Source organism: Capra hircus, chromosome 4 (assembly GCF_001704415.2).
Source record: "Capra hircus breed San Clemente chromosome 4, ASM170441v1, whole genome shotgun sequence".
Lineage (NCBI taxonomy): Eukaryota > Metazoa > Chordata > Mammalia > Artiodactyla > Bovidae > Capra > Capra hircus.
The window spans coordinates 21,114,315-21,139,320 of record NC_030811.1 but is presented as its reverse complement, the minus strand read 5'-3'; the positions used below and the strand labels follow the sequence as shown (position 1 = coordinate 21,139,320).

At 38.2% G+C, this 25,006-nt stretch overlaps 1 protein-coding gene across 6 annotated transcripts in view; it reads right to left on the bottom strand.

Annotated features, from left to right (window-relative positions):
• CNOT4 (CCR4-NOT transcription complex subunit 4) overlaps positions 1 to 25,006 on the bottom strand; it is a 149,285-nt gene that overhangs the window by 73,691 nt on the left and 50,588 nt on the right. For all 6 annotated transcript variants that reach the window (XM_005679495.3, XM_005679497.3, XM_005679496.3 and 3 more), the window contains exon 2: positions 4,333 to 4,598. In XM_005679495.3, coding sequence (XP_005679552.1) covers positions 4,333 to 4,506 — 174 coding nt within the window. In that variant the 5' untranslated portion in view covers positions 4,507 to 4,598. The remainder of the gene's footprint in view (positions 1 to 4,332; positions 4,599 to 25,006) is intronic.

Genomic DNA, 25,006 nt, shown 5'->3' with positions numbered 1-25,006 from the left:
TACTTAATAATGAAATACTTGATGCCTTCCCAATAAGATTGGAAACAAACAAGGATATGTGCTTGTAACACTTTCATCCAAGATTATAGTGTAGAGCTTTGTTGTTGTTCAGTCACTAAGTCATGTCCAACTTATCCAAGTGCAATATGGCAAGAAAAATAATTTTTAAAAAATAAAGACTGAAAAGAAATAAAGCTGTCTTAATTTACAGAAGGCGTAACCATCTATTTAGAAAATCCCAACAAATCTATTTAACAAAAATCAATTACTCTACCTATAAAAATGAACAATTAGAAAATGAAATCTTAAAAGGCATATCATGCGCCACAGCTCAAAAAACATAACACAGTCATAGGCAAATATAACAAAACATGCTGTACTACTCTGTACACTGCAACTATAGAACAGCGTTTCTGAAATGTAGAAAAATAAACCTTATTCATGAACTACATGCTGCTGCTGCTAAGTTGCTTCAGTCGTGTCCGACTCTGTGCGACCCCATAGACAGCAGCCCACCAGGCTCCGCCGCCCCTGGGATTCTCCAGGCAAGAGTACTAGAGTGGGTTGCCATTTCCTTCTCCAATGCATGAAAGTGAAAAGTCAAAGTGAAGTTGCTCAGTCATGTCCAACTCTTCGTGACCCCATGGACGGCAGCCTACCAGGCTCCTCCGTCCATGGGATTTTCCAGGCAAGAGTACTGGAGTGAGGTGCCATTGCCTTCTCCGCATTAACTACATAAGTCAACATTTTTAAGATATAATTTTTCCTCAAATAGACCTGTCTACTCAATGCAATCTCAATCAAAATTCCAATAGGCTTTTTGTACAAAATGACAAATGAATTAAAAAACTTACGTGGAAAGGCTAACATTTAGCTACCCACATATCAGTCTGAAACGACCGATTCCTGATCTTTTATGTGCAATCTACCTCTTCCTCTTTGGAAACTTGTAGAACCTCTTTCTCTTTGGTACTTTGATATTTAGAAATAAAAGTCTGTGGGACTTCCTTGGGGGTTCAGTAGTTAAGAGTCTGCCTGACAATGCGGGGGACACGGGTTCAATCCCTGGTCCAGGAAGATTCCACATGGCACAGAGCAAGTAAGCAAGGGTGCGACAGCTGCTGAATCCACGTGCCTAGAGCCTGTGCTCTGACCGCAATGAGAAGCTCATACACTGCAACAGAGAAGCAAGCCCTGCTCGCCATAACTCGAGAAAGCCTGCACACAGCAACAAAGACCCAGTACAGCCATAAATAAATATTTTTAAAAAGGTCCTTGACTTTGTTTAATACCTAAACAATTATTATTTAAAAAGTTTGTGCCTGGCACTTGATAGGCATTTTTGATTCTTGGCAGTTTTTTTTCTCCTTTTTTTTTTGAGGTAACTCTAGTTTATAACCTTCTGTAAGTTTCAAGCATACAACGTTTTATTTCTACTTCTGTGTACCATACAGCATGCTCACAACCAAAAATTTAGTTTCTATCTGTCACCAGTTGATGCCGTTTATCTATTTCACCCTCCCTCTTTACCCTTTCCCCTCTGATGACCATTACCCTGTTCTCTGTATCTGTGTTTTTATTTTGTTTGCTCATTTATCTTGCTTTGTTTATGTATTCCACATGAGTGAAATCATACAGTATTTGTCTTTCTCTAACTTATTTCGCTTAGCATTGACCCTTCAAGGTCCACCCATGCTGTTGCAAATGGCACTACTTGTTAAGAGATCATTTCAACTTCATCCTAAAACTCTTTCCTTGAGTTATTTCTGCTATCATATTTAATTTTCAATAACTGTTTATTGTTCACTGAATTTTTTTATACCATCTTATTCTTGTTTCATGGATGCAGTAGCTTCCATTATTTCTGAGGTGAAAATAACACATTTGTTGAAGTTTTCATTTCCTTGACCAGTCTCTAATTTTCATGAGAATCAACACTGTATGGTGCTACGTCCGTGTACCACCCATATTCCCACATCTGCTGTTTCCACCAGGTATTTTTCTCAGGTATGCTGCACTAAAAGGACATGCAAAAGCAGTCTAAAGAATGACCTCTGCCTATGTTTAGGGAAGCACTAAGGTCTTCTTGACCCCACCAAGCTAAGCAACTAGGACCACAGAGAAATGCTCAACTTCATGTTTTTATAACCTTCCTCTCTCTGCTTTTCAAAGCGATGTAAACAAAAGAGGTCCTTTCTGCAAAAAGACAGGTATCATCTTGTGGGCCAAAATCAGGCACTGGCTTTGACTAGCCCCCACCTGCATCTCCAAGTTTATTTAAATCATCTCAATTGGCCATCTCACAGAATGCCTTCTACAGATTTTGCCCGCAGGGTTGGGCTACATGTAAATTATAGCTTCATGGTCCTCTCCAGAAACACCTGTGGTTTTCTTCTGTGTTAACATAACCACTGAAGCTGGTCTCCAGAGATGTAAAGATCTTCTGGTCCCTGACTGAGATGGGTAGCTTCATAATTTTGGGTGTCCAAAACTCTCCAGCAAAGCTAAGTCAGATTTGAAGACTTTGCCTGACCTGTACTATCTGCATTCCACAACTCACGCCATGAGATGGGTATGAGCAAGGTCTGACAGTTAAGAGACTAAGGAGAGGTTCTAAGAGTTGGATATTAAATCAACAGGAAGAAAAAAAATACTCCTGGTCTATTTACGATAAATGACTCATCTCATATTTCTTTAATCTGGATTTTTTTTCTTTTTCTATAAATGTTGGAAAGCATAATCTCACATCTTTTCCACTGACTCTCTCTTGTGATTTCACTCAGTGTCATTAATTTACAAAAACATTCTATATATTAACTTCCAAATTTGTAACTCCATATCCAAACCAACTTGAATAAAATCACCTGTCTATTCACCACCTCCATTTACATCTTTAATAGGAATCTCAAACCTAACATATTTAAAACCAAATTCCTGATATTCTCAAAAAACCTATTCCTATTACAGTCTTCCCCATCTCAGTTAACAGCCATTCTCTACTTCTAGTTTTTCAGTTCAAAATCTTGCTGTCATCCTCAACTCTTCTACTTGTATTGTTAAAAAACATATATATATAGTTTTGTAACTACATTAATTAACACTTAAATAGAGCTCACCTTTTTTCATTCATATAACATATGTCAACTGCCCACTAGATTTTAAATAAAAGACTGGATAATGCATTGTCTTCTGAGTTTCTGGTTGTTAATTTTTTTCTTTTTTAAATAATGCAGGTATCTGAAACACATTTCTACTTTATCAAAATTTGGTAATAATGAACCCAACAGCTCTTTTAATGGGTAAAAAGAAAAGAAAGCTTAAATCATACACAGACATTAAAGAGAAGGCAAAAAATAGATATTTGCATTAACCCCTAAAGTAACAAATAAAGAAAGACCTTCAAAAGAGAGATGCAAAAAAAAAAAAAAAAAAAAGAGAGATGCAGCAATTCTACTCATTCTAATACGTCATTCACTACACTATAACTGCTGTATCTGCTCAGTAAAACAACCAGACCCAGAAAATTACTTTAAAAATCATAGGTTTTTTTTTTTTTAGAAGGGATTCAAAGGACTTGAATTTGACCACCGAACCTACTACCCATCAGTCGATGCTTTAGACAAATTACTTAGAAGGCCTAGTTTCCTTGAGTGTACAATAGGGATAGCACCATCAGCCTAGAATTGTCAACAAATGAGTAAGTGTTACCTTCTGAACCAGGATTTCTCTTGTCATTTTAAATCACACTCTTTTTCAGTAAACATCAAAACTTCTCTATTTTGTACTAGAAAACTAAAGTAAATTTCTCCCCAGATGTAAAACTGACTGTGTTTTTCCAATCTGACATCATCCTATCTAAGTCTACTGCCTCTCACTACTCCTAATCCTTGGTAAAGAATCTGCCTGCAGTGCAGGTGATCCGGGTTCAATTCCTGGGTTGGGAAGATCTGCTGGAGAAGGAAATGGGAACCCACTCCAGTATTCTTGCCTGGAGAATCCCATGGATGGAGGAGCCTGGCAGGCTACAGTCCATGTGGTCACAAGAGTCAAACACAACTTAGCAACTAAACCACCACCACTGACTGTCAATCTCCTCAGATAAGAAAACTAAAGGCCAACCAGAGAGGTTCTATGACTTCAGCAAGGTAATATACTTAGTTAACCATAATGTTGAGACTCTGATTCCCAGGGCAGTGTTTTTTACACTTCATGATATCTTAAGAATATAATGTCACACTTTATCTCACCTGACTTGTATAGATTCTATTAAAATCTACTTGCGCATAGGCATGCGGGAAAAAACTAAACACAAAGCTTTTTTGGAGCATTTACCTTTCTACATGCAGGACAAAGCCCATTTTCATCAGTGCGAATTCGATGCCAACAAAAGCGGCAGATCTGGTAGCCACAGGTGCAAGGGAAAAAGTTGATGTCATCTATCTCCAAGGGCTCCATGCAAAGAGGACATTCCACAGGGTCTTCCTTTGCGTCAGGACTGCGAGACATCTTCACTTTTATTAAACAGCAGCAAAAGTTTATAATAATTTAAGGGAGAAGGAAGTTCAGCACTGAGAACTAAACTGTAGAACTTCAAAGACCTGCATGAGAAAAAACAAAATATACTGCTTACTACTGAAAAACAAGGGCATTTTTAACAATCAAGAATCATATTATCAACAATGAAAAATATTAATCAGATCAATTTTTGCTATCATCTCAAAGATGGAATTCTGAGCATTTTGCATGTCAAGATAAAAGACCTAAGAGGTTGTTAAATTTTTTGATTCAACAGAAAGAAAAAAGTCCCTCTTTTAGCTGAAACATTTAATACAAAACCAGTACTAATCATAGCACATTTTAGAGTAATAAATACTATACAGAAGCACATTCATCTTAAAACATATTCTAAATTTAAACTGTCTTATCTTTGACCTAAAAGCTAGTAGTAATAATACTGCCACATAACTAAGAGTATTATAGTAATCTAAAATGTCCTAATTTACAAATAAATTTAATAAAGAAGAGAGGCTTTAGATGTTCATTACGTGTTAATATCAAACCAAAACCACAGAAAATATAAGAGCTGAAAAAATGTGCCACAGAAGCTAGCTGTTTACAATTAAACAGGTATTAACATGCCAATAAAAATTTCATTTCTGGGAAAATAAGCACATGTTAAACAAATGAAAATATTCCTTTTTATTGTAGAAATGCTACTAAAAGCCTAGAGAAAGGAGAAAGAGAACACATAGACCTCCATGTTTCAGAGTCTTTTTAAATATTAAATAATTTATCTTTTTCGATTATGGAGAATTGAAAATTTTAGGCAAAGTCACTGTTAAAATGTTATGTCAAAATAACAGATTTTTGTTTATTTATATAATTTGACAAATTAATTCTAAAGTTTACACAAAAGAGTAAATGCATTAGAAATGCTTTGAAACTTTTCAAAGGGGGAACTTGGGAATTTGTGCTATCGGATATTGCACTGTACCACAAAGCTATAGTAACAATAATTTGATACTGATACAAAAACAGACAAAAGATCAAAAAAACTAAATAAGGAATTTAGAAACAGACCATGAATTAGATTTCAATATTTGATAAAAGAGACGTAACATCAATATGGCAAGGATGGACCCAATTTATAAAGAGTAACAGGATCCTGCTCTATCTGTTTTGAGAAAGAAACAGTATATAGCCATCTCACACTGCAATCAGAATAAATCTCAAATAATCTATCTAAAGAGTTTACGGTGAAATAAACTATTACAGTGTTAGAAGAAAATAGAATTTTTAAAAACTTGGGATACAGAAAGTCTTCCTAAGAAAAAACCATAAATTCATAAAAGATAAATATAATCAACTTAGCAAAGTAAAAACAGAAAGACAAAATTAAAGGCAAGCAACAGAATAAAGGATATATTCACTGTTTATAAGCATTACTGTCCTGAATATACAAAGGAATCTTACAAGCAATGTTTAAAAAGCCAAATAAGTCAGAAGAAAAGATGAGAACGGAATATGATCAGTAGTTCACAAAAGAAGTACAAATGATTACAACATACAAAAAGATGATCAACCTCTTTAGTTAGTAAACAGTGAGATAGCATTTTCCCTGCACCAGCCTCTCAAAGTTAGTCTCCCCACAAAGCAGAGATCATCATTGAACTAAGTTCCGAGTAAATTCGAGCAAAAAGAGTACCTTGCCTTAAGTGTTAGTCGCTCAGTTGTGTCCGACTCTTTGCGACTTCACAGACTGTAGCCAGTCACACTCCTCTGTCTATGGGATTCTCCAGGCAAGAATACTGGAGTCGGCTGCCATTCAGGGTATGCCATTCAGGGAATTCTTGCCCGGAGAATCCCATGGACAGAGGAGCCCGACGGTCTATAGTCCATGAGGTCGCAAAGATTCGGACTCAAGTGAGACAAAGTGAAGAAGAACAAAAGAGCCTCTTGATGAAAATCAAAGAGGAGAGTGAAAAGTTGGCTTGAAACTCAACATTCAGAAAACTAAGATCATAGCATCTGGTCTCATCACTTCATGGCAAATAGATAGGGAAACAGGGGAAACAGTGACAGATTTTATTTTGGGGGCCTCCAAAATCACTCCAGATGGTGACTGCAGCCATGAAATTAAGACATTTGCTCCTTGGAAGAAAAGTTATGACCAAGATAGACTGCATATTAAAAAGTAGAGACATTACTTTGCCAACAAAGGTCCATCTAGTCAAAGCTATGGGTTTCCCAGTGGTCATGTGTGGATGTGAGAGTGGCCTAAAAAGAAAGCTAAGAGTAGAAGAATTGACTTTTATCACGAGCCTCTGCAGTTCCTCTTTGCTTTCTGCCATAAGAGTGGTGTCATCTGCATATCTGAAGTAACTGATTTCTCTCTGCAATCTTGATTCCAGCTTGTGCTTCATCCAGTCTGGCACTTCAAATGATGTACTCAGCATATAAGTTAAATAAGCAAGTTAACAATATACAGCCCTGACCTACTCTTTTCCCAATTTGGAACCAGTCTATTGTTCCATGTCTGGTTCTGTCACCTCTTGACCTGCATACAGATTTCTCAGGAGGCAGGTATGGTGGTCTGGTATTTCCATCTCTTTCAGAATTTTCCATAGTTTGTTATGATCCAGATAGTTAAAAGCTTTAGCAGAGTCAATGAAGCAGAAGTAGATGTTTTTTCTGAAATTCTCTTGCTTTTTCTATGATCCAACAGATGTTGGCAATTTGATCTCTGGTTCCTCTGTCGCTTCTAAACCCAGCTTGAACATCTGGAAGTTCTCGGTTCACGTACTGTTGAAGCCTAGCTTGGAGAATTTTGAGCGTTACTTTGCTAGTGTGTGAGATGAGTGCAATTGTGCAGTAGTTTGAACATTCTTTGGCACTGCCTTTCTTTGGGATTGGAATGAAAACTGACCTTTTCCAGTCCTGTGGCCACTGCTGAGTTTTCCAAATTTGCTGGCATATTGAGTGCAGCACTTTCACAGCATCAACTTTTAGGATTTAAAATAGCTCAGCTATAATTCCATTACCTCCACTAGCTTTGTTCGTAGTGATGCTTCCTAACACCCACTTGACTTCACATTCTGGGATGTCTGGCTCTAGGTGAGTGATCACAGCATCGTGGTTATCTGGATCACTAAGCTCTTTTCTGTATAGTTCTTTATGTTACATATATTAAAAAATTAAAAATAAAATATACACTATATACACAAATGCAGTATATAATACACAGCACTTTTGAAAAAAGGTTTTTAAGTATTTGGTTGCTATATTTAAATTAATTAATCCTCTAGTTTTCTGTCAATCTGACAGTGAATTTGTGGTAATTTAAATATGTGTGTGATACAAGTCCATTGAACAGTTACACAAAAATTACATTCCTGAATACATTATACAGGAATGGATACTATAATTACACATAATAGAAAAGCTATTTATAGATATGACATATACATACACACGTTTTGAATGGTAATTAGAACAGTATCTTAATTGGACTTTCAGAAAGAGACTCACAGACTTAAGAGGACAAACCTATGGTTGCCAGTGGGAGGGTTAGAGGGAAGGGATAGTTAGGGAGTTTGGGCTAGTCATGTACACTCTGCTATATTTAAAGTGGACAAACAATGAGGACCTACTATATAGGACAAGGAACTCTGATCAGTGTCAAGTGGCAGCTTGCAGGGGAGGGAAGTTTGGGGGAGAATGGGTACATGTATATTTATGGCTGAGTCCCTTCACTGTTCACCTGAAGGTATCATAATATTGTTTGTTAATTGGCTATATCCCAATACAAAATAAAAATTAAAAAAAAAAAAAGAACAGCACCTTAAGTTTCCATTAAAACCTTACAATTAATATATACACAGAACTATAAACTAATATTTTAATATTTTTAAAAAACCTATAATAATTCTAAGTACAATACCACACAGCTCAGCTTCCAGTTGAGCTATTTCAAATCCTGAAAGATGATGCTGTAAAAGTGCTGCATTCAATATGCCAGCAAATTTGGAAAACTCAGCAGTGGCCACAGGACTGGAAACAGTCAGTTTTCATTCCAATCCCAAATAAAGGCAATGCCAAACAATGCTCAAACTACCACACAATTGCACTCATCTCACACGCTAATAAAGTAATGCTCAAAATTCTCCAAGCCAGGCTTCAGCAATATGTGAACCGTGAAATTCCAGATGTTCAAGCTGGTTTTAGAAAAGGCAGAGGAACCAGAGATCAGATTGCCAACATCTGCTGGATCATGGAAAAAGCAATAGAGTTCCAGAAAAACATCTATTGACTATGCCAAAGCCTTTGACTCTGTGAATTACAATAAACTGGAAAATTCTGAAAGAGACAGGAATACCAGACCACCTGACCTGCCTCTTGAGAAACCTATATGAAGGTCAGGAAGCAACAGTTAGAACTGGACATGGAACAACAGACTGGTTCCAAATAGGAAAAGGAGTACATCAAGGCTGTATACTGTCACCCTGCTTATTTAACTTATATGCAGAGTACATCATGAGAAACGCTGGGCTGCATGAAGCACAAGCTGGAATCAAGATTGCCGGGAGAAATATCAATAACCTCAGATGTGCAGATGACACCACCCTTATGGCAGAAAGTGAAGAGGAACTAAAAAGCCTCTTGAGGAAAGTGAAAGAGGAGAGTGAAAAAGTTGGCTTAAAGCTCAACATTCAGAAAACGAAGATCATGGCATCCGGTCCCATCACTTCATGGGAAATAGATGGGGAAACAGTGGAAACAGTGTCAGACTTCATTTTGGGGGGCTCCAAAATCACTGCAGATGGTGACTGCAGCCATGAAATTAAAAGACACTTACTCCTTGGAAGGAAAGTTATGACCAACCTAGATAGCATATTCAAAAGTAGAGATATTACTTTGCCAACAAAGGTCCATCTAGTCAAGGCTATGGTTTTTCCTGTGGTCATGTATGGATGTGAGAGTTGGACTGTGAAGAAAGCTGAGCGCCGAAGAATTGATGCTTTTTACTGTGGTGTTGGAGAAGACGCCTGAGAGTCCCTTGGACTGCCAAGGAGATCCAACCAGTCCATTCTAAAGGAGATCAGCCCTGGATGTTCTTTGGAAGGAATAATGCTAAAGCTGAAACTCCAGTACTTTGGCCACCTCATGCGAAGAGTTGACTCACTGGAAAAGACTGATGCTGGGAGGGATTGGGGGCAGAAGAAGGGGACGGCAGAGGATGAGATGGCTGGATGGCATCACAGACTCGATGGATGTGAGTCTGAGTGAACTCCGGGAGTTGGTGTTGGATAGGGAGGCCTGGCGTGCTGCGATTCATGGGGTCGCAAAGAGTTGGACACAACTGAACGACTGAACTGGACTGAACTGAACTGAGCACAGCTTACATTTTACTTAGTCAATGTTTCGTAACTATAAATATTTGTTTCTTTAACAATCAGTCTATTCTCAATAGAATGGAAACTTCAGGAGAGAAGTTAACTGGTATGTCACATGTACCAAGCAGTTACACCTGGCTGGGAATAAACAGCACTCACGTATTTGATGAATGAATAATGAATAAAAGGAGGAATGAATTATTTGTTATACATCAGTTTTGACTGACAATCCTCTTAAAAAGTAGGAAAGAACATTCTAAGTTGTTCATTATATAAAGCATATATAAGCTACACAAAGGCAAAAGCAGATTGAATGGTAGTTATGAAGAGTTTGCTAAGTGAAAGAGCAAGGTAAGTCAACTGACTGAGAATCAGTGCCAGTACCTCTTCCCCTTCTTAAATTAAATACCAAAGTATCAATATACATATACCATAAATGTGCATTTACAACAGAACTCAAGATTGCCTCCACCAAAGTTAGGAAAGCTTACTTATTTTCTCATAGAAATAAACATCATGTTTAGATATTTTCTTACAGAAAAATATCTACCTAAGAATTTAAAGTCTCTTTCATAAAAGACTTCCCTGGTGGCTCAGACAGTAAAGCGTCTGTCTACAATGTGGGAGACCCGGGTTCGATCCCTGGGTCGGGAAGATCCCTTGAAGAAGGAAATGGCAACCCACTCCAGTACTATTGCCTGGAAAATCCCATGGACAGAGGAGGCCGGTAGGCTACAGTCCATGGAGCTACAGAGAGTCAGACATGACTGAGCGACTTCACTTTCACTTTCATAAAAGGTTAAGCTGCAGTTATAAAAGAAAATTGATTATGTGGAATTACTCTCTACTTCCACACCAACTTGTTATTCAGCAACTTATTTGTACTTCAGATTATCTTCTTTTTTGGCAGCACTGTGAAGCTTGTGGGATCTTAGTTCCCCAGCCAGGGACTGAACCCAGGTATTGGCAGCGAAAGCACTGAGTCCTAACCACTGGACTGTCAGGGAATTCCCTGTACTCTTCAGCATGCAAGTCACTTCACATAATATATCACGTCCCCCAGGCAGTTTTTGCAGAAGGGGCAGATAAGGGTGGAAGGAGACAAATAATGTTTATCCAACAGAAAGCGAACTCCATGAGGATAGAGACTGTTTTGCTTTACTAATGTATCCAAAAATCCTAGAAGAATTCTTGGCAGAAGGAAAACAAGAAAGGATGGAGGAAGGAAGGGAGCTGAAGGAAAGTACCTCTTCATTCATCCATACATGCGTAAGCACATGAAAAGTCACTGAACAAAACTGTGCCAATCTCTACAAGTCTTCACACAGCAAATACACAGCAGATGTAGTAATACACTTCTCTGAATGTATCACTGAAAAAGATAAAGTTTTTTCTACTTTCTTATGATGTAACACTACTGAAAAATTATTTCTAACTTGCATATAGTATTGATTTGCATAGAGCAATGTGATCGTTAATCTGGGGAAGTTGTTCAATAAAATCTACCAATTTATCAGCTATAAAGACAACAAAGATGACAAACCATCTAATCAAAGCCAGAAAGAAATGCAAACAAATGCATACAAATATGTTTTCAAAAACAAAATGCTATGAAAACTTACATGTACAAAATACTTGAAGATCATTTTGTGAAAAATCAATTTTAAAGCAAAAAGTTCGCTACAACTTTCCTTTAAATAAAAGTTTTCAAACACATTTAAAATAGTTGAAGCAAAAGTATCTAATTCAAGCCAATTTGGTAAAGAGTTCTACTATGGAAAGTATGGTAGGCATAACTTAATGATGATTAGTCTTTTTAAGGGGGTGAAATTTTATCTTTTTTTAAGGCATATTTAAGCTTTCTTACAAGAAAACTAACTGGTTGTTCTAACTGTATCCAGTATACCAATAACATTACTTATGATTCTCTCTAGGTAAAAAGATTTTCACTTTATTAGAAAAGTCAGATGGCTGACCAGTGAAGGTTTTTGCCACCTAAAAGTTCATTGTATCTTTCACTCACTTAGTGACTCAATAAATAGTTATTAAGCTCTTGTTTCAAATTCTAGTCTAAATCCTTGAGATACTTTGGTGACCCTAAAGGGCAAACCTTGGTTTCCTGTCCCAATTCAAACTCAAAACAAAAGTTATAATAAGTCAGTATATTAAGTATGATAAAAGTGATAATGGGGTGTGTGTGTGTTCAATCGCTAAGCTGTGTCTAACTGTTTGCAACCCCAAGGACTATAGCACACCAGGTTTCCCTGTCCATCTCCCAGAGTTTGCTCAAATTAATAGAAGATACCAAAGTCAGGACGCAATTGAAATTGGCCAATTGGAGTAGATTTCATTAAGAAGGTAACATTTTAATGGAGGAATCTGAATAAGCCATGCATATGAAAAAGCTGGCTTGAAATTCAACATTCAAAAAATTAAGATCATGGCATCAGCTACCATCACTCCACGGCAAATAAACGGAGAAACAGTGACAGACTTTCTTTCTTGGGGTCCAAAATCACTGCAGATGGTGACTGCAGCCATGAAATTAAAATACGCTTGCTCCTTGCAAGAAAAGCTATGACCAACCTAGACAGCTAAAAACAACAGACATTACTTTGCTGACAAAGGTCCATCTAATCAAAGCTATGGTTTTTCCAGTGGTCATGTACAGATGTAACAGCTGGACCACAAAGAAAGCTGGGCACTGAACTGTGATGCTTTTGAACTGTGGTGTTGAAGAAGACTCTTGTGAGTCCCTTGGACTGCAAGGAGATCCAACCAGTCCCTCCTAAAGGAAATCAGTCCTGAATATTCACTGGAAGGACTGATGCTAAACCTGAAACTCCAAAACTTTGGCCACCTGATGTGAAGAACCGACTCACTGGAAAAGACCCTGATGCTGGGAAAGATTGAAGGCAGGAGGAGAAGAGGACAACACGGAATGAGATGGTTGGATGGCATCACTGACTCAATGGACATGTGTTTGAGCAAGCTCCGGGAGTTGGAGATAGACAGGGAAGCCTGGCATACTGCAGGTCACGGGTTTGCAAAGTCTGACATGAGTGAAAAACTGAACTGAACTGAACTGATCTGAACTGATATGTCAGAAAAGAACAGAAAAGGCAAGGAAAAAAATCAGTAGAGAAACCCCAAAAAGAAAACTGCCTAAAATGGTTGAAGAACAGCAAATTCAGAGTGGTTGGAACAGAATAAGCAAGGAGAAGAACAATTTTAGATAAGGTCAGAGTAGGGGTTCAGGATCTTGGAAGGATTCATCACAAGCCACTAGAACAGTTTAGGCTTTTTTATTTTTAAGTTATTTATTTTTTAATTGAAGGATAACTGCTTTACAGAATTGTGTTGGTTTCTACCAAACATCAACATGAATCAGCCATAGGTATACATATGTTCCTCACTCTTGAACCTCCCTAGTTTTGGCTTTCTTTGTAAAATAAATGAAGAGAACCAGAGTTTTAGAGAGAGGAATAGCTGTGGATTTGACTTATATTTTCAAAAGTTTTCTCTGTGTTCTACTTCCAGACTGAAAGTGTAAGTGGCTCCATGACCTCATTCCCCAGCAAAACTGCTGAAAATTATTTAAAATGAATCCTCTGAAGTATCTGGAAATACTAAGAGCACAAGAGAAATGAAGAAACACTCACTCAAGAAAATCAAGAAGAAAAACAATACTATGTGATATTGGAACCAAAACCTGCCCCCTCTTTTCTTCCCTTCTCAGCTCGGTGAGACAGAAACTCTACTCCAGGTTGGCACTGCCAAGAACACAGGGTGCTCCTGAACAGTTACCACTCAGAGAGCATCTGCCTAGGAGGGACAGGACATCAGCACTTCTCATCCTCCCAAAGCCACCTGATGCTGTAGCTAAGTTCCAGGTAAGTGCAACCAATAGGTGAAGGGGCCCCTCCTCCACCCAACTGCCATTCACAGTAACGAACACCTTTGCTGCTGCTGCATGTTGAAAACACTAGGACCCAGATTGCCCTGCAACCAGCTACTTTATAAAGCTGGGATCCTGCACCAGGAAAGGTAAGACAAGACTTGAGGCCACTGTACACTCTTTCAATGAGTGCACAGTTACTAAACTGGGAGTATCACACAGAGAAAAAAACACACCGCTGCCTCTCCTTCTCAGTATCAGAGCTCAGCAAGAGATTCTGACAGGGAGGTAAGGCAGGTCTTAAAACTGGTGACTTTGGATCTCTTCCCCCCAAACCAACTTCATCTGGAATGGAGTCTTAAGCCCAAACCCAAGCACAATCTCAAAATCAGGAAGCTTGTGGTGAAAGACAAATGAGAGTAGTCAGACACAGGCTGAATGAAGTGTAAACCAGCTAGTTTGCAGGGAAGAATAAGGAGAATCAGGTTCTTCTTAACAGCTGGGATGATCCCGCCCCTGGTCACAAAACAAACTTCAAGCTGTGACCTAAAAATCTACGCCTTCGAGTAAGCTCACTGGAAAAAAAAAAAAAATCAGGCTGAGAAGCAATTTATATCCTAGGGCATTGCTGAAATCAATGGAGCAGTCACTTGCAAAGTTGTAGACTTTAACATCTGGATGTGGTCAAGGAAAGCGTGGAAGAGGGCCCTGTCCAAAACACAGTCATCCCAGGATACATGTGGACATATCCAAGTTTGCATCCCTCAGGAACACAAACAGATGCTTAACACAGTCACAGAGTTCACTGAATTAAATGACCCAGGCATTAAACAAACAAGCAAATAATAAAAACAAACCCTGGGCAAAGGACACTAGCACCCAGAGTCACTACAATACTATATAAAATGTCCAGTTTCCAACCACAAATTACAACTGTGCAAAGAAACAGGAAAGTATAACCCATACACCAGGGGTAAAAAAAAGCAGACAACTTCCTGAGAGAGCCACAAGACATTGGATTTAATAGCCAAAAACTTCAAAGGAGCCATTTCTAATATGTTAAAAACTAAAGGAAATCATAATTAAAGAAGTAAAGGAATGGATGCAGTCCACTGGAGAAAGGAATGGCAAGCTACTCCAGTATTCCTGCCTCGAGAACTCCATGGACAGTATGAAAAGGCAAAAAGTATGACACCAGAAGATGAGGCCCCCAGGTCAGAAGGTGTCCAATATGATACTGGTGAAGAACAGATAAACAGCCCCAGAAAGAATGAAGAGGCTGGGTCAAAGCAGAAATGACACTCAGTTGCGGATGCATCTGGTGGTGAAAGCAAAGCCCGATGCTATAAAGAACAATGCTGCATAGGAATCTGAAATGTTAGGTCAAGGTAGGAGATGGCAAGAGTGAACATCGACATTTTAGCAATCAATGAACTTAAATGGATGGGAATGGGAGAATTTAATTCACATGACCATTATATCTACAACTGTGGGCAAGAATCCCTTACAAGAAATGGAGTAGCCCACATAGTCAACAAGAGTCTGAAATGTAGTACTTGGGTGCATTCTCAAAAACAACAGAATGATCTTGGTTCGTTTTCAAGGCAAAGCATTCAACATCACAGCAATCCAAGTCTAAGCCTCAACCACTAATGCCAAAGAAGCTCAAGTTGAATGGCTCTATGAAGACCTACAAGACCTTCTAAAACAAATACCAAAAAAAGATGTCCTTTTCATCACAGAGGACTGGAATGCAAAAGCAGGAAGAGATACCTTGTTTGGCCCTGAAGTACAAAATGAAGCAGGGCAAAGGCTAGAGAACTTTGTCAAGAGAATGCACTGATCACAGCAAACACCCTCTTTCAACAACATAAGACTACTTTACACATGGACATCACCAGATGGTCAATACCAAAATCATATTGATTACATTCTTTCCAGCCAAAGACAGACAAGCTCCATACAGTTAGCAAAAACAAGACCTGGAGCTGACTATGGCTCAGATCATGAGCTCATTATTGCAAAATTCAGACTTAATTTGAAGAAAGTAAGGAAAACCACTAGAACATTCAGGTACAACCTAAATCAACCCCCTTATGATTATTATACAGTGAAAGTGACAAACTGATTCAAGAGATTAGATCTGGCAGACAGAGTGACTGAAGAACTATGGACGGAGGCTCATGACACTGTACAGGAGGCTGTGATCAAAACCATCCCCAAGAAAAAGAAATGCAAAAAGGTAAAGTGGTTGTCTGTGGAAGCCTTACAAATAGCTGAGGAAAGAAGAGAAGCAAAAAGTAAGGGAGAAAGGCGAAGATATACGCAACTGAACACAGAATTCCAGAGAACAGCAAGGAGAGAAAAGAAAGCCTTCTTAACAGTGAACAATACAATGAAATAAGAGGAAAACAATAAGGAAAAGACTAGAGATCCCTTCAAGAAAACTGGAGATACCAAGCAAACATTTCATGCAATAAAGGACAGAAACAGCAAGGACGTAAAAGAAGCAGAAAAGATTAAGAAGAGGTGGCAGGAATACACAGAAGAACTATACAAAAAAGGTCCTAATGACCTGGATAAACACGATGGTGAGGTCATTCACCTAGAGCCAGACATCCTGGAATGTGAATGATTCCTGGAGTGGGCTTTAGGAATCATTATCATGAACAAAGACAGCAGAAGTGATGGAATTCCAGCTAAGCCATTTCAAATCCTAAAAGATGATGCTTTTAGAGTGCTGCACTCAATATGTCAGCAAATTTGAAAAACTCAGCAGTGGCTATAGGACTGGAAAAGGTCAGTTTTCATTCCAATCCCAAAGAAGGGCAATGCCAAACACTGTTCACATTACCATACAATTGTGCTCATTTCACATGCTAGCAAGGTAATGCTCAAAATCCTTCAAGCTAGGCTTCGACACTATTGGAATCAAGAACATCCAAATGTACAAGCTAGATTTAGAAAAGGCAGAGGAACAAGAGATCAAATTGCCAACACTGACTGGATGTGCTGCTAAGTCACTTCAGTCGTGTCTGACTCTGTGCGACCCCACAGACAGCAGCCCACCAGGCTCTGCTCTCCCTGGGATTCTCCAGGCAAGAACACTGGAGTGGGTTGCCATTTCCTTCTCCATGACTGGATGTGAGGGAATTAAAAAAAAAAAAATCTGCTTCTGCTTCACTGACTACACTAAAGCCTTTAACTATATGGATCACAACAAACTGGAAAATTCTTAGAGATGGGAATATCAGACCACATTACCTGTCTCCTGCGAAATCTGTTTGCAGGCCAAGAAGCAACAGTTAGAACTGGACGTAGAACAATGGACTGGTTCAAAATCAGGAAATGAGTACACCAAGGCTGTACATTGTCACTCTGCTTATTTAACTTAAGACACCCCAGTGGCTCAGACAGTAAAGAATCTGCCTGTGATGCAGGAGACCCGGGCTCAATCCCTGGGTCAGAAAGATCCCCTGGAGAAGGGAATGGCTATCCACTCCAGTATTCTTGCCTGGAAATCCCATGGACAGAAGAGCCTGGCAGGCTACAGTCCATGGGGTCACAAAGAGTCAGACACAACTGAGCAACTAACAGTTTGCTTAACTTATATGCAGAGTACATCATGAGAAATGCCGGGTTAGATAAGACTGCAGGGAGAAATATCAATAACCTCTGATATGCACATGATACTACTCTAATGGCAGAAAGTAAAGAGGAACTAAAGAGCCTCTTGATAAGGGTGAAAGAGGAAAGTGAAAAGGTTGGCTTAAAATTCAAACTTCAAAAAACTAAGATCAAGGTATCCGGTCCCATCACTTAATGGCAAAAGGATGGAGGAAAAGTAGAGATAGTGACACATTTAATTTTCTTGGGCTCCAAAATCACTGTGGATGGTGACTGCAGTCATGAAACTAAAAGCCACTTGCTCCTTGGAAGGAAAGCTATGACAAACCTAGACAACACATTAAAAAGCAGAAACATCAGTTTGCCAACAAAGGTCCATCTAGTCAAAGCTATGGTTTTTCCAGTAGTCATGTACAGATATGAGAGTTGGACCATCAAGAAGGCTGAGTGCAAAGAATTTATGCTTTCAAATTATGGTGCTGGAGAAGACTCTTGAACATCCCTTGGACTGCAAGGTGATCAAATCAGTCAATTCTAAAGGAAATCAACCTTGAGTATTCACTGGAAGGACTGATGCTGGAGCTGAAGCTCCAATACTTTGGAGACCCGATGGGAAAAGCTGATTCACTGGGAAAGACCCTGATGCTGGGAAAGACTGAGGGCAGGAAGAGAACGGGGCAACAGAGGAGAAAATGGTTGGATGGCATCACCGACTCAATGAACATAAGCTTGAGCGAACTCCAGGAGATGGTGAAGGAAGGGAAGCCTGGCGTGCTCTAGTCCATGGGGTCACAGAGAGTCGGACACGAGTTAGTGACTGAATAACAACAAAATGAATGTATGATGACAATGTCACAAATATCAAATTTCAATACAGAGAATTATGCTATTTTTAATAGAAATTCTGGAGTTGGAAGTACAATGACTGATATGAAGTCACTAGCGGCGCTCAAAGTCTGTACATGTAGACTAGCAGAAGAATGAACTGGTTAAAGAGAAGATAGATTAATAGAGATTATGCAATTTAGAAAACAGAGTGGGAAAAAAACCGAAGAAAATGAACAGAGCTTCAGAGAAATGTAAAACACCATTAAGTGCATCAACATACACATCATGAGAATACTAAGGAAAAAGAAAAAAAATACTCGAAAAAACAATGGATGTACAAAAATGAAGAACTACAGCAACACTGGAACAAAGACAAATCCCACAAACACAGTACTGAACAAGGTAGAAAGAAGTAGAATGTAGCTGTGCTCATACAAAGTTGAACAGGTAAAATAAAACTTTATTTTTAGTTTTTGGCTGCACCAATTACATTCTCACCAACAGAGTAGAAGGATTCACTTTTCTATAAACCCTCTCCAGCATGTGTTGTTTGTAGACTTTATCATGATGGCTATCCTGACCAGTGTGATGTGGTACCTCAGTAAAGAATCTGCCTGCAATGTAGGAGACCTGGGTTCAATTCCTGGGTCAGGACGGTCCCCTGGAGAAGAAAATGGCAACCCACTCCAGGGTTCTTGCCTAGAGAATTTCACGGACAGAGAAGATGGCAGGCTACAGTCCATGGGGTCACAAAGAGTCAGATACAACTGAGTGACTAACACCTGCATTTTTCTCTCATTATTGTGGGTGTTAAGCATCTTTTCATGGGTCTATTGGCCATTGTGTCTTCTTCAGAAAAATATGTATTTGGGTCTTCTGCCCATTTTTCAACTGGGTTGCTTGGAGGTTTTTTATTGTTGTTTTTTTTTTCTTATTCTTATTGAAATGGGTGAGCTGTTTTCATATTGTGGAAATTAAGCCCTCGTCAGCTGCATCATTTGCAAATATTTTCCTCCAGTCTGTAGGCTGTCTTTTCGTTTTATGTTTTCTTTTGCTGTACAGAAGCTTACAAGTTGATTAGATCCCATCTGTTTATTTTTGCTTTGGTTTCTATTGTCTGGGGAGACAGACCTAAGAAAACATTGGTACGATTTATGTCAGAAAATGTTTTGCCTGTTGTTTTCTTCTAGGAGTTTTATGGTGTCATGCCTTTTATTTAGGTCTTTAAGCCATTCTGAGTTTACTTTTGTGTATGTTGTGAGGGTGTGCTCTAATTTCACTGATTTACAAGTGGCTATCCAACTTTTCCAACATAACTTGTTGAAGAAAGTGTTGTAAGTCTTGCCTCCTCTATCAAAGATTAACTGACTTCAGTGTGATCACTATTGAAATAGGTGTGTGGATTTATTTCTGGGCTCTCTATTCTGTTCCATTGATTCATATCTCTGTTTTTGTACCAATACTATGCTGTTTTTTATAACTGTAGCTTTGTAGTATTTTTTAAAGTCTGGGAGGGTTATGCCCCCTACTTTGGGATTCTGGGTCTTTTATAGTTCCATATAAACTTTAGGATTATTTGTTCCAGTTCTGTGGAAAACATCCTGGGTATTTTGTAGGGATCACATTAAACCTGTAGATGCTTTGGGTAGTACTGCCATTTTAACAATATTAATTCTTCCAATCCAAGAACATGGGATATCTTTCCATTTCTTTGACTCATCTTCAACAAAATATTCTATTTTTGACCTGAGAAATGGTTACAAAGATGTTTGCTATACACTTAAACTGTACATGCTCTACATGTACACATTTTATATGTTTCTGAATATGTAGTTCTTACATTCTTCAAAGTCTTAAAAGATAATACAGTTGCAATTTTCCTAGAATGGTTAAAAATAACCCCTTGTCCCACAAAGTACAACATACCGAAGTGAGATCAACAAATCCACACCCAGACATAAGACAGTAAAACTGCAGAACACTAAAGGAAACAAGAATCTCAAAAGCAAACACTGAAAAAGAACCCTTCACCCAGTAAAATAATCAGACTTTACAGCAGATTCTCAGCAACGGAAAATTACTGTCAACCTACAATTGTGCTACTTGAAAACAATAACCCTTAAGAATGAAAGTAAATGATAAAACAACATTTGAGATAATGCAGGTTTTCACATGGACTGGTTATTAGAAGACATTAGTTAAATATCATACTAGTATTGAGTTTATTTTGTTAAAAAGCTCTTCTACAGGAAATACCTTCTAAAGTATTTACAGATCTCATGATGAGATATTCTAGCAGGAAAGGAGACACAAAAAGAGGAAGAGATGAATAGCAAAAGTCCATAACTATGGAAACTGAGAGGTAGTAATAACCTGATTTCATTATGATGTTTGGTCTATTTTCAAGTATGCTTACATTTACCACAATAACAAACTAAAAATAAGTGATTTAAAAAACAAGGTGAATGGTACTTCCCTGGTGGCCCAGTGGTAAAGAATCCACCTTGGAGTAGTCGGGGAACTAAGATCCCACATGCTACAGAGCAACTAAGCACACAGGCCACAACTACTGAGCCTGAGAGCTCCAGAGTCCGTGTGCCACACTACTGAGGCTGCATGCTGCAATGTGCTGCATCCAAAGATCCTGCATGGCACAACTAACACAGCCAACAACTAACTCAACACAGCCAAACAAATACATAAATAAATAAAAATTTTAAAAAGGCTGTGGTTTTTCCAGTGGTCATGTATGGATGTGAGAGTTGGACTGTGAAGAAGGCTGAACGCCGAAGAATTGATGCTTTTGAATTGTGGTGTTGGAGAAGACTCTTGAGAGTCCCTTGGACTGCAAGGAGATCCAACCAGTCCATCTTAAAGGAGATCAATCGTGGGTGTTCTTTGGAAGGAATAATGCTAAAGCTGAAACTCCAGTACTTTGGCCACCTGATGTGAAGAGTTGACTCACTGGAAAAGACTCTGATGCTGGGAGGGATTGGGGGCAGGAGGAAAAAGGGACGACAGAGGATGAGATGGCTGGATTGCATCACTGGCTCGATGGACATGAGTTTGAGTGAACTCCGGGAGTTGGTGATGGACAGGGAGGCCTGGCGTGCTGCAATTCATGGGGTTGCAAAGAGTCGGACACCACCGAGCGACTAAACTGAACTGATGTACAAATAGTTCCAGCACCATTTGTAATAGAGAAAAAAACTGGAAATCTAAACATCCATCAAGGAACTCACTGGCAGTCCAGTAGTTAAGATTCTGCAGTTCCACTTTAGGGAATATGGGTTTGATGCCTGGTCAGGGATCTAAAAGATCCTCATGCTGCAGCATAGCCAAAAAAAAAGTCCATGAATAGGAAATGGCAACATATCAATAAAATGAAACACTAGAGAGCAGTTTAAAAGACTAAGATAATTCCATACATTACAAACAGATTGAATGAAAAGAGCTAATTGCAAGTACTATATAACAGTTTTTACATTAAAGAAGAAACCATATGCTTTCTTTATATACAGACATACAGATGGTCTTCAACTTATAATGATTCAACTTACAACTTTATCATGATGCAAAAGCAAAATGCATTCAATAGAAGCCAAAACGTACTTTGAATTTTGAATTCTGATCTTTTCCCAGGCCAGCAGTACGTAGTACAATGCTCTCTCATGACGCTGGGCAACGGCAATGAGCCAGTGAGCCACGGCTACCAGACAGCCACACCTTCCCAAGGGTAAACAACAGATACACTTAAATTATCCTGTACCCAGACAACCATTTTGTTTCTTGCTTTCATTACAGTTATTTAATAAATTACCTGAGACAGTCGATACTTTACTATAAAAGGCTTGTGTTGGGTGACTCTGCCCAACTGTACGCTAATATAAGTGTTCTGAGCACAAGGAAGGGTAGGTTAGCCTATGCTATAATGTTTGGCAGGCTAGGTGTACTAAATGTACTTTTGACTGACTGGATGTTCAATTTACTGGAAAGTAATTCCATAATAAGATGAGACAAATCTATAATAACATATACAAAATCATAGAAAAATTAAACACAAGCTGGTAACAGTGGTTACATCTATGAAAGGATGAAGAAAGGGAATGGATTGGAAACTTGAGCCTTGTCTATGATTTTTGTAAAGATGGCTAATGTATTTCTCAATAATAGCAAAATTAACTTTTAAAGATAATTTTAAAGCATTAAACTTTGAATTCTTTGAGTGTAAAGACTGTACCCACTGTGTTCAAGTACTGTACCATGGGCAAACATATAGCAAGTAACAGATTCCCACAACTGGAAGAAATGGAGGGAGATACAGAGGCTGACTCAAAAGAAATATTTCCAAGTAGCAGACGTTATCATGTAGCAGGGCAATTATGAGTAGTTTCTTGTCTTCCTTTTATTTTCTTCCGCTTCCTAATTTTTAGAAAATAAACATTTATAAAGGGAAAAATTATTTTAAATTAGTTAAAAACTTGGTACAATTGACAAAGTGACAATAAAGTGACGAGATGAAAACTTCTGACTGTATGATTAGATTAGCAGCATTAATGTTTTCCACTAGTTTGATGCTTTCTCAGAAGGCCAAGAGTATAAAAAGATTAAAGGCTAAGCCTGATGAAAGTCTTATTAGTAAGATAAAATTAAACCTATACAAAATCAAACCAGAGACTAATTAATCAGTGTGCCAATCAGCTCTCCACCATACTTGTGCAGGTTGTCAACAGAAGTAGTTACCTTATCAAAGAAAAACAGATCTATGGGGGAGGCGGGGCATAACAGTCTGGTTTCTAAAATAGGGGGTTACAAAAAATGACTCAAACATATGCGCATGTAAATTCTGAGATGAAGAATATACTGTTTCTTTAGTTGTGGGATGTATATTAAGTCATTCATACCACTGCTATCTTAGAAACTAAAAGCCCCATTTAAAATAATGTAACATTAAAAGAGAAGAAGCTCTAAACCAAGGATCAGCAAATATTTTTTGACAACAGCTGAATGTAATTTTATGCTTTGTGGGCCATGTGGTGGCTCAGTCACTCAGTCGTGCCCAACTCTTGCAACCCCAAGGACTGTAGCCTTCCAGGCTCCTCTGTCCACGGGATTCTCCAGCCAAGAATACTGGAGTGGGTTGCCATTTCCTTCTCCAGAGGATCTTCCCGACCCAGGGATCAAACCTGGGTCTCCCGCATTGCAGGCAGATTCTTTACTGACTGAACTATGAGGGAAGCCATACAGACTTGCAATTACTCAACTCTCTGCTGAAATGTAAAGGCAGTTACAGACAATACCTAAATGAGTGTGGCAATGTTCCAATAAAACTTTATTTATAAACACTAAAATCGGAATTTCACTTAATTTTCCCATATCATAAAATACTACGTTTTTTATTTTTCAACCACCTGAAAATTTAAAAATCATTCCCTTTGGCCCTACAAAAATAAGCAGTATGACCCCCTGCTCTAAACTAACATGGAAACCTCACAAATTTGAGCATGAGTCTGTCTTGGACTACTTTCAAATCCATTTCTCTTAACGTTCCTAAGGAAATCTTTTTATTACGCAAATGATTTGCCTCCACTCTAAGCATTTACTTTTACATGTCCTGCTGAGTTGGCCCTAGCATGATATGAGAAACAAACAATAAGGACTATTTTAAGATACTAAAAATTCTTTCTGCATCCTCATACTCTTAACTATAAAACTCCACAGACCTGAAATAATTTGTGGACACAGGCTTGTTTGCCAATTAGACAAAATTCAGGAAATAAATAGAGTACCTGAGAAATACTGACATGAAATACTTAACCTACCACATGACAGCTACAATGAAACGAAGATCATTCTTAATAATACATGTTGAAGCAGTAAGTAAAACTATCCCTAATGATGTTAACCAGCACTAACTAAATGTTTACAAAATGGTCCTGATTTTGAGGGCCTCAGTAAACTTCTAGATATTCATAACTATTTGCATATAAAGAGTGAGAAAATGATCAAGACGTTTAGAATTGGGTGCAGTTTCATATTTCACAAAAAGAAGAAATTCTGTTGCAGGTGTAAAAGGAGTAATAATGAAAACAAATATAAATAATGAAAAATGCAAGAAGTAAAAAAGTAAAGGTATAGAAGTGAGATATAACAATTAATAGAGTCTAAATTACATTTTAACAAGAAAAGAGAACAGCCAAAGGTAGACAAAAGTTTAGCAACACAAAGGAAGCAACTGGGTTTTATTAAAGAGCAGAGAAAACAGATTATATGAATAATGGTGATGATGCCAGAAGAAAGAGGGAGTAAGAAAAGCAAATGATGAAAATAAAACATTAAAATGAAGCCACCATTTAGTTACCCAGTTACAATCTAACTCAAATCATTTCTGCAATATATTTATGGTCTTATTATATAGAAGTATGCAACCATTACTTTCCAATTACTGTAAAAATCACAATATATCTATTAATGGAAAAGTTTAAGAATCAAGATGGTAATATTAATAATATATGCACATAATAAAATGTCAAAGATAACTGCAAACTTCTGTTACTACACTTACAACCTGTGGAAAAGTCTAATTTTGATAATGGCTAGAATTTCAGCACTTATTATTCACAAATTTTGGGGAACAAGGCAAATTATAGTAAATTGTTACAAACATCTACAATGCTTCTAGAAGCCTGAATGCACAAAATGAGGATTTTAAAAAAATTCTCCTTCAAAGCAATAGGAATGTATAAGAATACACTAACCA